Source organism: Phocoena phocoena, chromosome 12, assembly GCF_963924675.1.
Source record: "Phocoena phocoena chromosome 12, mPhoPho1.1, whole genome shotgun sequence".
NCBI classification, from domain to species: domain Eukaryota; kingdom Metazoa; phylum Chordata; class Mammalia; order Artiodactyla; family Phocoenidae; genus Phocoena; species Phocoena phocoena.
Window position 1 is genome coordinate 29,356,448 of NC_089230.1, and position 13,141 is coordinate 29,369,588.

The 13,141-nt window shown below is 37.2% G+C and overlaps 1 protein-coding gene across 2 annotated transcripts in view; it reads right to left on the reverse strand.

Annotated features, from left to right (window-relative positions):
• Positions 1–211: 211 nt before the first annotated feature.
• The window catches only part of EYA4 (EYA transcriptional coactivator and phosphatase 4), a 59,366-nt gene continuing 46,436 nt past the window's right edge, over positions 212–13,141 (reverse strand). For both annotated transcript variants that reach the window (XM_065888851.1, XM_065888850.1), the window contains exons 11-15: positions 12,981–13,141; positions 9,991–10,105; positions 5,771–5,892; positions 3,636–3,736; positions 212–292 (exon numbers count right to left, since the gene is read on the reverse strand). In XM_065888851.1, coding sequence (XP_065744923.1) covers positions 212–292; positions 3,636–3,736; positions 5,771–5,892; positions 9,991–10,105; positions 12,981–13,141 — 580 coding nt within the window. The remainder of the gene's footprint in view (positions 293–3,635; positions 3,737–5,770; positions 5,893–9,990; positions 10,106–12,980) is intronic.

A 13,141-nucleotide genomic window follows, 5' to 3' on the forward strand; every position in this document is an offset into this window, starting at 1 on the left:
TTCTGTAGCACTAAAGTTTAATTCCATTCAGCAATCTGAATTCTTCATTCTGGAATTCTCATTCCAAATATGATTTCATCCTTTAAGACAATTTATATGTGTAAAGCCAGAGGCATTGAATCACACATAAAAATTCAGTGTACTTGAAATATAAAAAAAAAACAAAAAACAAAAAACAAAAAAAAAACGGATCTCCAGCTAGAGAACACAGTTACAAATACTCTAATTCCAGTGCTTGATGTAGAGCCAAGAGGTCTGAATGACTTGATATCCTCCAAAAGGGCATATTGTGCTGTGTGGTTAAGAGAGGGAGGGATGGGAGAGAGAAGGGGAAGGGATGGAGAGAGAGCATAACTATTATCTCAGTGAAGCAGCGGTCCGCACAAGGAAGTGTAGTTCACCCAAGTTCAAGGGAGGGAGTTTAAGGGAGGGACGATCATATTTGAAGGTTTGGTAGCATCAATGTGGTATTGTCAAAATAATAGAGAAATAGATCTGAACTGGATTTTAATGATAATAAAAGAAAGTAATGAGATTTCTTAAGTAGCTTAATATTTATTTTGGAAAGTATCATTACTAATCTCAGCATCCGGGAAAGCAAGCTGAGCGTCAAAATCCTACGTGGCTGGAGGAAAACAAATTTTACTTACTACGTCACTCCTTAAGGTCCATCTCTCAGAAAAAATGATAAACTTCCTAAATCCAAGGCTTTTTGTCGATTTGAGAGGAAGAGGGTGCATTCCTTTCTACATTAAAATATAATTTGAAGCTGGACTATATAAGGTAGAAGAAAATGTGGGGATGATCAAGTTTCTTACTTGTCTGGGGGAAGTAATAATTTAAGCCAGCAGAGTTGACCTGATTTATTTCCTTGGGGTGGGATTGAGGGAAAGCACTCCAGCATGCATGCTCAAGGGGGAGATATCACCCCCTTAAGGGGACAAAAATGAGTTTTTGTGGGGAAAAGATTCTTAGATATTACAATGGTTTGTGGCTCTCCAAAGCTATACCAGTAATGGTACATGCGTGGTATTAAAATTTCATGAAGGGTTGTAATTAGGAAAAAAAATGTCTAAAAATACTTCATTGTGGACAATAATGAAAAAAAGGAAATAATGCACTGTAGCAATGAACAAAACCAAAGCTTTACGTGTAAGTTTGGGCTGATCACATCTCGTAGAATATATATTTGCATGTAAAATGGAAATATATGTATATTATACGTAACATGGAAAAGACACTTTATTATAAAAATGAATAATTAAAATAATAATCTCTATTGTTATATAGTTTTTTACTGCCCAATATGGGAGCCACTAGCCCAATATGGTTATTGAGCTCTCAAAATGTGGCAAGTCCAGTTCAAAATACACACTGAATTTCGAAGACTTAGAATTGTTTTAAAAATGTAAATATCACATGAATAGTTTTTATACTTATTAGGTGTTTAGACAATAATATTTTGAGTATATTGGTATATCATTAGAACTAATTCTACCTGTCTCTCTTTTTAATTTTTTTTAAACACAGCTTCCAAAAAATTTTAAATTACAAATATGGCTCACATCATATATTTCTATAGGAGAGTTCAGTTGTAAACTTTGAAATTTCTTCTTAGATTTACAAAACAAACCATGCTTTTGGGTCAAATTAAAGCACAAAATTCACCTAGAAGTAACTTTTTAAAAATTCAGCTCAGATCTATTTGTAATAGCAAAATAGTACTTTATATTTTTGCACATGCGATTACAGCTACATCCAAAGAAGAGCATGCATTCCGGATACTAGAGAAACCAACCACCTGTGTTTCAAAATAGAATTATAAGCCTTCACCATCACCAACACTGTACCTACATAAACAACCATTTGGAAATAGCATTCTAACCAAGGTTCTTATCCACTTGGAGTCATGCCTTTTTCTCCTGAAGTTTGGGTTTAAAGCCGAAGGTGTTAACAACTGGTATACCAAGTCTAGTTTTCACACCACGCATAAATGGGGTTGACTTTATAAATTTTAATTTTCAAAGGCATATACCATTTCTGGTTTGGAAAAGCGAATTTTATTAGTCCTGACCTAGATGTGTGTGAATTTCACATAGTCTAAAAGACATGTAAAATGCTTGCTATGGTGGCTGCACTGACTGCTCTTCGTTGCGTGTAATTATGGTGCCAATATGAAAAACTGAAACAACAAGGACTCAGGACACTGACAAACTCCAGAAGATATTTCAACTGTGTGCAACCGGAAGGATTTCAAGTGGTCGTCAGCTTGGGTCACTGACACTGCTAATTAAGACGGAGGGGCACTGTGGGAGGATGAGTCTGAAACAACTCTCTTAATGTTATGGAAAAGCATGGAATATTTCAAGTAAGGCTTCCAACGCGTCACCAAACCTTCTAAAGTGGAAGCTCCTTCTTTTTCTCCATTTTGCTTGATTTGAATTGACCACAAACATAAATCATATCTTTTACCTTTCTAGTATCACTATAAACTTTCCTAGGAAACTGTTTACGTTGTTTTTTTTCCGGGGGAGGGCGAGGGGGGACAGAAATCAGATAAACACTCCAGCACATGCAAGTGTTTAGTGAAGGCTTTATCAGATGATTATTTGAAATCTCCTCAGGATAATAAAGACAATATTCTTTCTTTGTAAAACAATATATGCTGACATGTCATTATTCAACAATACTTATTCATCATTTTGCTTTGTTTTATAAATTATATCACTTTAATCCTGGCTAGATGATATTTTGCTATCAATCAGTGAAGGAAGCAGTAGATCTCAGTGTTGTGTTGATCGATAGTCTGGTATCTGGGGCCAATCTTGATATCATTCTCCTTTTGATGCTGGACCAACCAGTTAATGGTTTTTTAATTGCCTTGATTTTTTCAGAAATATGGGCCAGATGAAAAGGCTGATTTAAATACCTAGGGCCTATGAGATCTTCTGAATATATTCAAAGCCAGCTGCTTGGCTTCAATCAAGTACCAATGACTCACCAAAACAAATAACACTCTTCTAGAAGATGTAAGGGACATTGCCTCTAAGTCTCTATAACAAGTTAGCACAAAAGGATTTGAATAATATACCCCACTCCAATAGTATTTATTAACTTCTCTAGTAAGTTTTCTTCTTCATCTATTAAAGCTACCCTCAGATTTATCCTCATGGGGCACAATTACTACTAGGCACTCGCAAGGACCATAAGGCATAGAGGATGGATGGGAAAAGGGTAAGAACTGAGCCACTCACACGGCTTTCTATGGAGCTCGTTAAGTGTCTTTAATCTTGTTGAACTTCATGTGCTCAAAAACGTTTTTTTCCCCCCATCTTTCTTATATCTGTGTGTATTACACACACACACACACACACACACACACAAACACACATAAGCACACACACACAAATAAATGTAACTAAATGTTCCTATATTTCCTATGAAGTTTCAGGCAAAAAAAATGCTAGACTCCAAATGGTTTATTTGAATGTAAGTACTGACCTTCTCATGCTCTTACTGCTTTGCATCTATAAATTTAAATCATTTGTCAAGCTGCCATTGGGCCAAACTACAGGAATGCAAACAAAAAAGCTTGCATTAGAAGTGTCACACCAACATTGTTTGAAACAGGTTACCTTTTTTGCTGCCTGTTCTTCTTCTACACCATCCCCAATTACAACATATACTACTTTTCTGCCAAACCTTTGCATTATTCGTTCAAAGCAACTTTCTTTTCCTGGAAGATAAACAAGATAAAAGTTCAGAGTGAAGTTACCTGGTTAGCGGCATGCTCCTCATCTCGGCCATCTCCAATCACAACATAAGTTATGTTAGTGCCAAATCTGGACACTATACGCTCAAAACAGCTTTCCTTGCCTGAAAAACAATGCACTGCTTATTCTTCCAGCCATTGCATTCATTAACCTAAAGATTCATAAAGTGTTAAGTTACTTTCTCTTGAACATCAATCACTTAAACTTGCTTGCAAACTCTGGGTTTATGAAATCAACAAATATGGTTGAATACTCTAAGTCTTTACTTAAGACAGATTATTAAATGAATGTATTTCACATTCCGAAAAAAGTCAGTAGGGCTAAGTATCTAATCGGAAAAAAGATTTATATCTCTTTTATATCTTTCAGTCCATCAAAAGGCTATAGGAACAACTTTACAAGCAACTATCAGTTTTTACATTTATTTGTGTAATTCTACATTTTATCTAGTTTGTTTTCATTAGTATAGACAAGTCAGCTAAAATTATTACTGTGAAAAACTGAAGGTCCACCTAGAACGAAAGAAGAAATACTAAGATATGGATTTATCTTGATAAACATTTCCTTTCTTCAAGTGGCTGGGAGCTAGTCTGCTCAGATTAATTGTACTAAGGGTGCTGTTTGCTTGGGCCACAGCACTGGTGACACTAGTATCCTCTGATCGCACTATGGGAATAACACCACAGAACTTTTACATGTTCTTTGTTTTTACAACATTGGCATTATTCTCTGAATTTCATTCCCAGCATGTTCATTCAGTCATGGCTTCTTTTTCACTTTTTCTTGCTCTGATAGTTCAGAACTCCAAAAAATACTAGCTTAAAGGGAAAAATAAAAATGATTTTTTTTTCAGATTAAAGATAAGGAACAATTTGGCCAATAAGAAAGAATGTTGTCCTTACTAGAGGAAATGTTTATGCTTGTGTAAAACTACTTGATTTGTCAAAAAGCAAAATCGGGTTCGATGTATTAATCCTGCTAGCATAAATATACTTACATAAAAAATGAATGGGATTGGTACCAGGGCTCTGAATGGCAGTGCTTAGGACAATGAGGAATTTACTTTATGAAAGCTTTTCTCTCTTTAACTATCCTCCCCAAACAGCTGTAGCTGGGGGCTCTTTTTGCCTGTGCCAATATCAGAACTCCGCAAGGCCCAGGGCAGGTTATTTCTGGTAGGGGATTTTAGGATTCTGAACTCTTGTCAAGCTGCCAGAGCCTGTTTGTTGACCTTCAGGGCACATTGTACAACCCATCTATTTCCCCAGGCATCTCCTTGACAGACAACAGAATACATGAGTTGTTTTCTTTTAACTCTTTCAAGATGGCGGAAGTTGATGAGCTTCGGTTTTTGAAAGTTTATTAGAAGTCTTAGAGCCTGCGAAAGGCACTTAAAGTCAAAGATGGCTTCACAGATAGCTATGATCTAAATAAACAAGGCTGTAGTTCTTTGATTGCTACTGAACGTTTCTGGAAATGTGGATTTCCAGCCATTCATATGTTATGAACGCTCCAATTATGTTTTCTGATTCATGAATTTGTTTTCCCCTGGAATTAAGGTTCAATCCATCTGACACTCCCTTATAATGCCAAAACAGTATTTTTATCTTAGATCTAGATTATTGCATATGCAAGGATGTAATACCATATACCATGTTAGGTAAAATATTAAATACTATGGCTAAAGGTACTGTATGTTATTTAGGTAACATGTGCCATAATGAAATATAGATATAATATAAATGTATATGTATATATAAAGAGTCAGAGCTACCCAGATACCGAGTTCAGAATTTCATAGGCAACAGTTTTCATAAAGTTTGCACACGCTCAAAGAGTTGCAGGGGACTTTGTTATTTGAGCTCTGTTCAAATTTGCTTGATAGTCTTACAGCAAAATTGATGAAAGAGGGAATCACGTGGAGACACACGTTAAGAAAATCCCCCAAAACACAGATACGAACGTATTTCACACGGAGTTAGAAATAATTTTCTTACCTATTTTAGTTGCACTGTAAATATTCTCAATGGGAAAAGCACCTCCTAAACTATAGAGTAGAACCTTCGCAAGTGCTGGGATCAGCTGGGTTGTTGTTACCAAGACATTTACGCAGTTACTCCTAAGACGAGGAGGAAACAGGCATTTTTGTTTTCTAATACTAGATAACGTCTAACAGTACAAATCTTAAATTATTCTGCAGTCTTTCAATTCCATAATGAACAGTCCCCGATAATCTACCCTTTCAATACTCAACAGTTGTTTATGGTACCTATCACCTCGTAGGTGCAAGGCCAGATGCCAGAAATACATCCCAAAATGAAGGAAGTGAAGGAAAATAAGTTTGCCCTCCTACCCAGATCACAAGCTAGACAGGGAGAGAGACAAGTAGATAGACCCCTGCGAATAAGAAATGTGTTCTGTAACCAAGATCTCCTCAGGTCCCTGTGGAACCTCACAGGATACCTACCTCGGCCAGCGGCAATCATGGAAAGATTATTAAAGGGTGCATGGCTTACCTTTGAGTTTTACAAGTATGCACATCAGCAGTTTTCATAAAATTTGCACATATACAAAGAGTCACAAGGGGCTTTGTTATTTGAGGCAGGTAAGGTATTTTTTAGGGTGATAGGACTCCATGTCCCAGAGTTTTTAGAGCCTGGGAAAGTAGAGGACACAGGAAGGGAGGAGGTGATGGGATGTGTAAGAGGAGTTTTTAGATTTTGTGCAAGAAACAGCCCAGAAAGTCCCAATCAAGGTACTGACAAAATGTGCATCCTGAAGAAGTAAAAATAGAGAGGATCCTTATTTAGAACAGGAGGGGTTGAGTTCCTGAATCTCCTTCTAACAACCACGGGCAAACTGCATTTAACGGGCCTTGTTTTAATCCATCTACTAAGGCCTTACCCTTTGAGAGTGAGAATCTCCCACTCTGCAACTTACATCTGTTTCTTTCACAGTAGACAGGATGGGGGGTGAGGGTGCAGCCGGGAAGGTGAGATAAAGGAAACACCAAGAGAGGGGAGACTGTTAGCCTGAGTCAGGGAAAAGAAGGGACTGTGGCCCTTCCTTCTGGATTACAGGGAAATTGAGCTGTCCCACCTGGAGGGGCTCAAACCACACAACTGAAACTGGGAATCAGAAGGCATATAGCTATGCACCTTTCTCTACTAGATATTTTGTATCATGAGCCTTTAATACATATTTGTAAGGGCTGATACAATATTCTCTAGAATTCTGCAGACTGATTTTCAGAAAACTGGTCTCAAGGGCAACTTAGAAGGACAAGTTGAGTGCTAAACTCTCGTAGGTATGTATATGCTTAGCCCCCAGTACTCTTCATATTATGCTTTCTATTCTTTAGATATATCATGTGTAAAGAAGACTACAATTTATTTAAAAACAATTATAAAACCTTTATAATGATAGCCTTTTAAAACATTTTCATTTCTAAATTATCTCCATAGACCAAATGATGAGGTTATCAATTTATATGGGACAAAGAAACAAAGACTTCTAGAGGCAGAAGTTTAATAAGTATCATGAATACAATATTAAATTTTACTAATAAAAAAATTAAAAGCTAGAAAGTGACTTGCCTTTGATCAGACAAAACTTCCCCAAATAATGGCAGACTACTAAGAATAATACACAAACACATTACTGTATTGTGACACAAGGTTCTACATCGTATTTCATCCAAATAAGATGTTATTCAATGTCATATATAGATGAGTGTTACAGAATGAAAACACGGTGGAATAAAAGCACAGGCTTTTAAAATTTATAGATGTGGTTTTGAAATCAAATAAATTACAAACATTGCATACATTTATAAATTGCATATATAGACTTGTAAAATGCAGACGAATATAAAGAAGAAAATGAAAAGCACCAATTATTTAACCATCCGGAGATGATAACTGCTGTCCCCATTTTGTGCATTTATTTTCAGATTTTCAGTTTGCATGTAGGTTGTTTTCCCATTAGGATCATACTGTATGTGTAATCTTACATCTTACTTTTTTCATTTGTTTTTATCATGAGCCTATTTATATATGTCATATTGTCCATCACTCTCCCCCTCCAACAAAACATAATGTATGCAAACTACTCTATCTTGTGGCCGCACCACCATTTTTTTTTTTTTTTTTTTTTTTTTTTTTTTTTGCGGTACGCGGGCCTCTCACCAATGTGGCCTCTCCCGCCGCGGAGCACAGGCTCCAGATGCGCAGGCTCAGCGGCCATGGCTCACGGGCCCAGCCGCTCCGCGGCATGTGGGATCTTCCCGGACCGGGGCACGAACCCGTGTCCCCTGCATCGGCAGGCGGACTCTCAACCACTGCGCCACCAGGGAAGCCCACCACCATTTTTTAAAGTTAAGCTTAATCACTTAGATGGTTTTGATTTCTCAGTATCATAAACAATGCTACCTTACATATAAATTTTTCCTATTCATATGATTATGTCCTTTGACTACATTCCTAGAAGAGGAATTAGAGTCACAGGGTACACACTTTGCTACAGGCTCTGATATATAATTCAGATGTTTGGTGTAAACATCTGCTTTTCTGACAGAGTTTGTGAAATTTACCAATAAGGTAATAGATGTGGATAACTTGGCAACTTTCATGGTACTTAAAACTTCAATGTGTAATGACTTATTTTTCCCCTTAATTTCCTTGTCATACATTTATTTATTTAGTTAGTTAGTTGTATCACATACCTGTGTGTTTAATAATAATCTATATATAATATACAATGGCTACACATAGATAATGTAATAATGTAACACAGACAATGTAATGTAATACCCTTTGGTGTTTAACTATCTAGGAGACCTCTTTAAAAATAATGAAAGCACCTTCTACATTTTACACACGATTTTAGGGGCTGTTGTCCTCACATCCAGCTTCCTTGCCCTTTGGTCTCCATGTCTCTGTGACTGCACAGAGCTCACAAGGCAGCAAGTCCCATTTTAAAACAGCTTTAATTGTTAGACAATTCTTCCCACATGGAGCCAGAACCTCCCTTCCCCAGCTTCCCACTCATTGGGACCAACTCTCTCCTTCATAGATGCAGAGAGAAATGTAATTTATTTCCAGCCCAGCATCTCAAGTAGTTGAAATTGGTAACCTTGTTCCATACACGGCTCTTCTTCAGATTAAACTCCTTGGTTCCTCCCTCTGACTGTTCCTTTTCTGTAGTTTCCACAGCCTAAACTCTTTTGGCCACTTTGCTGGACACAAGATGCTACAAATATGTCACAGCCCCTGCTGGAATGAGGTGCCCAGAACTGAGCAAAGTACTCCGTTCTGCTTCCCCAGCCTGACCCGGGAATCTACTGCCCCCTCCCCTCTCCATTTAGAGACTCTGCTATAAATGCAGTGGCTTGTCATGCCACATGGTTAAAAGCCATGTGAGGGATTTGGGACACACTCGTTTACTTCCATGTTCTGATTAGACTCTCCTTTTACCCTGCTAAGGTTTCTCTGTATCTTGATTCAGTCAGTCCAAATATTAGCTCTTCTCTGAATTTTGTGTTACCCACACATTTGCTAAAGCATGATTTTATTTATTCATCCAACACAGAAATAAAACTAAGGAATAGGATAGAACAAAGATTCATTCCCACCCTACTAGCTATCACGTTCCGGATTTATATTATTAATTAGCATTTATGGCACATGGTACACAACTAGTTATGTCAATTCAGTTCTATTATCTACACTAACAAGTCAGCATTTCACTGTCTGAACTAAACAACACAGAGGTTACAAGTTTTTCAGGAACTTTCTCTTGATGTGCTCAAATTACGTATATTCTCTATAATGGCACAAAAGACTTAAAAACACGCACTAATTGTATAAACAGTATTGTGTTTTTTGCCATCATCTTCTGTACTTTGTCACCAACAGAGTGCTTTTTTTAAATCTGAAAGTCAAATGACATTCCCATGGGGTTTATCAGGGGTCATGAGGAAAGAACAGTAAAGAGATGGATCTCCCAGTTATTCTGAGAAGCAGCAACCCCCATCTTCCATCCCAAAACACACACACACACACACACACACACACACACACACACACACACACGGTGAATTTTAGGTCCCTTCAAACTCTAAAACAAATCTGGGAATTAAAACATTTTGATATAAGCTATGCTATTAGAACTACATCTTCAATACAATAAATATAGAAACTGCAACAATACCACTTACCTAGTACTAATAATTGATAAAGATTTAAGTGCATTTGTTAGCCAGGAGTCCGTCAGACCTTCAATCTCAGCCCTCAACTGCAGCCACGCATCTCTCTTGGCAGGGCCAAGAAGTCCTGCAACACAGAAAAGTAGGGCAGTGTCAAGAGCTGAACATTTTTCTGGGATGCCTAGTTTGGTCTTCCTTCTGTCTACTCCAGATGATTTTTATTCCCACCTATATCAAAAAGAGAGAGATTGATATCAACCCTGATCTTCCATTTCAGAATGGATTATCCATTGATTCATTCATTCCACAAACATTTATTGAACAACTTCTGCACATCACATTCTGGGCTAAAAATTAGGGATATAACAGTGAAAGTGTGGGTCCCAGTCTCTGCCCTCACTGATCCTAGAATCTGGCATGGTGAACGCCAATCACCTGAGGAGCTTTGACAACTACTCCAGAAGACTGACAGGATAGGTCTGGAGAAGAAGTAGGGGTCTACCAGCCTAGGGATACAAACCTCAAATATTTTGGTTGTCTGAAAATGTTTAGTTTCTTAATAATCACAACCATTACCACTTGGAAACAGTAATAATGACATTATCACATACAGCTATAGAGTTTTCTAGAATTTGTTTCTAATACTAGTGCTAAAGCTGTCAGAAATACGTTGTTTTGTACAAAGGAATTAAGAATTTTGTTTAAAATCCTGAAGCCTATGATACAGCTATAGACGATGGCTGAAAACTACATCCATGTTAGGATAAGTAAAGAAGTAGGCATACTAATTTTATTGAAAAAGCTGTTGCTTTCATGAGGAAACAAGATCATGTAAATCTATTAAAAAATAAAGTTCCTTAGTTAAATCATATTTCAGAATATTAAGAGTTCATTTATATGTGGATAACTTTTTTAAAAAAATTAATTAATTAATTTTTGGCTCTGTTGGGTCTTCGTTGCTGTGCACGGGCTTTTCTCTAGTTGTGGCGAGTGGGGGCTACTGTTTATTGTGGTGAACGGGCTTCTCATTGCGGTGGCTTCTCTTGCTGTGGAGCATGGGATCTAGGAGCGAGGGCTTCAGTAGTTGTGGCACGCGGGCTTCAGCAGTTGTGGCATGCGAGCTTCAGTAGTTGTGACTTGCGGGCTCTAGAGTGTAGGCTCAGTAGTTGTGGCGCAGGGGCTTAGTTGCTCCACGGCATGTGGGATCTTCCCAGACCAGGGCTCGAAACCATGTCCCCTACATTGGCAGGCGGATTCTTAACCACTGAGCCACCAGGGGAGTCCTTGGTGGATAAATTTTTAAACCAAAATTTATAGTTTCTACTGAGCCTCATTTGTCATTATTTCAATAAAGAGATATTAACATATCACAAAAAATGGATTAATATCTCATTGTTTAAACTTTTTAAGCTATACGATTATTTACTAGTAATCTTGTTAATTTTAAAATAATTTTAATAATACCCTTTAAGAGGGAAATAATAACATGCCTGAATGATGAAAGTTAATTCAGACTTCCCAAAGGGATATTTGTCTTAAAGTTAAAGTTATTACCCTCAATTGCTTTTAAATAGAATACCTATTTATTTGATTTTACAGAAATGTCTTGTATAGAGTGTTAGAGTGAATTACAAAACCTAAGTTGCCTGCCTAAACGCATGGGCAGGTTAGTAGCCTGCAGGAGACTATTTCTCATTTGGAAATGAAGATCTTCCATATCTAAGCTCCGGTTTGGTTCTAACATTATTACTGTCTATGGTTCTACTACATGTTCTGGTTCTCTTGTAGTTACTGAACATCTATTGAGCATCTATTATGTGCTTCAAGCTAGCTGGATACAAGGCCAATAGACACACAGCCAACCTTAAGACGTGTATGGTGTAGTATATACCTTATAGATGAAAACTTTATTTACTATATTGTATTCTATGACATATATGTAAATATACACATGTATAGCATGCACAAATATATATTTAGCTGTCTTATTTCAATTTTAGATTCTGGTTTATACTCCTCAACCATCCCTCTTTTCTTTAAAAAGAGAAACAAACAAAAAGCCCTGAGAGAAGAATCTTAAGTGACCTCATAACTAATCCTACGATCTTGTTGCCCTAAAATTGATCCTAATAATAAAGACGATCAAGGTTTATTATACCAAGAAGCACATCCAAGATCTAAGTTTTGATGTCACAGGTTTTGATATCACCTGTAATATATGAATGAGTACAAAATGGTTTAGATACTACCTACAGAGTATTTGAATTTATAAAAACTATGATATAGTTAACACTATACATGGCAAAGATATACTGTCAGATAATATGCAGTTTTTGACAGGATAAAGTTAACTTGCTGAAGTCTTCAAAATGACATAAAGCACAGTTTGCATTTATTTTTGATAGCATTCCAGAAAGGTAATGATTGCTAACAATTCTGCTTCACTGACTAGGGCTCTTGTGTTTAGACAGATCTTCTTTCCACAGCCTGTATCAGTTCCTTTGTCTGGTTTTCACTGAGACCGTCCCATTTGAGGAAGGGCAAAATAAATGTCCTGCTATTAATCTTTTTTAAAAAATTTAATTCAATTTATTTTTTTATACAGCAGGTTCTTATTAGTCATCCATTTTATACACATCAGTGCATACATGTCAATCCCAATCTCCCAGTTCATCCCGCCCCCCCCCTTTCCCCCCTTGGTATCCATACGTTTGTTCTCTACATCTGTGTCTCTATTTCTGCCCTGCAATTAATCTTGACCAAACATCTGGGCACAAAGAATTCCCAATTCCTTTGACAGTGCTGCACGTTTTATTTTGCAGTTAGATTTTTCTTGCCCCACTAACTCTAAGAAATTAAAATTTCTGGCTCACTGTCGTCCAGCATGAGCTCTTGGTAATTTATCTTACAGAAGGATAGTCCCTAATATGAAACTTGAAACTACAGTTTAAATTGAACCTCTATCTGCAGTATCTTTATTAAATTGTGAAAGCCACACATACCTCCCACATTGTTCTTGTAGGTGTTGTATAATTCTTTTACTCTTCTGTAACGAAAAGCCAACTTCCTCATCCAGTCAACCCCTCCTCTTACACCTGTTGGCAAACAAAGGTTTGCACTACTTGCAGCTGCATGGAAGCCATCAGTTGCAAAACTGTAGGTA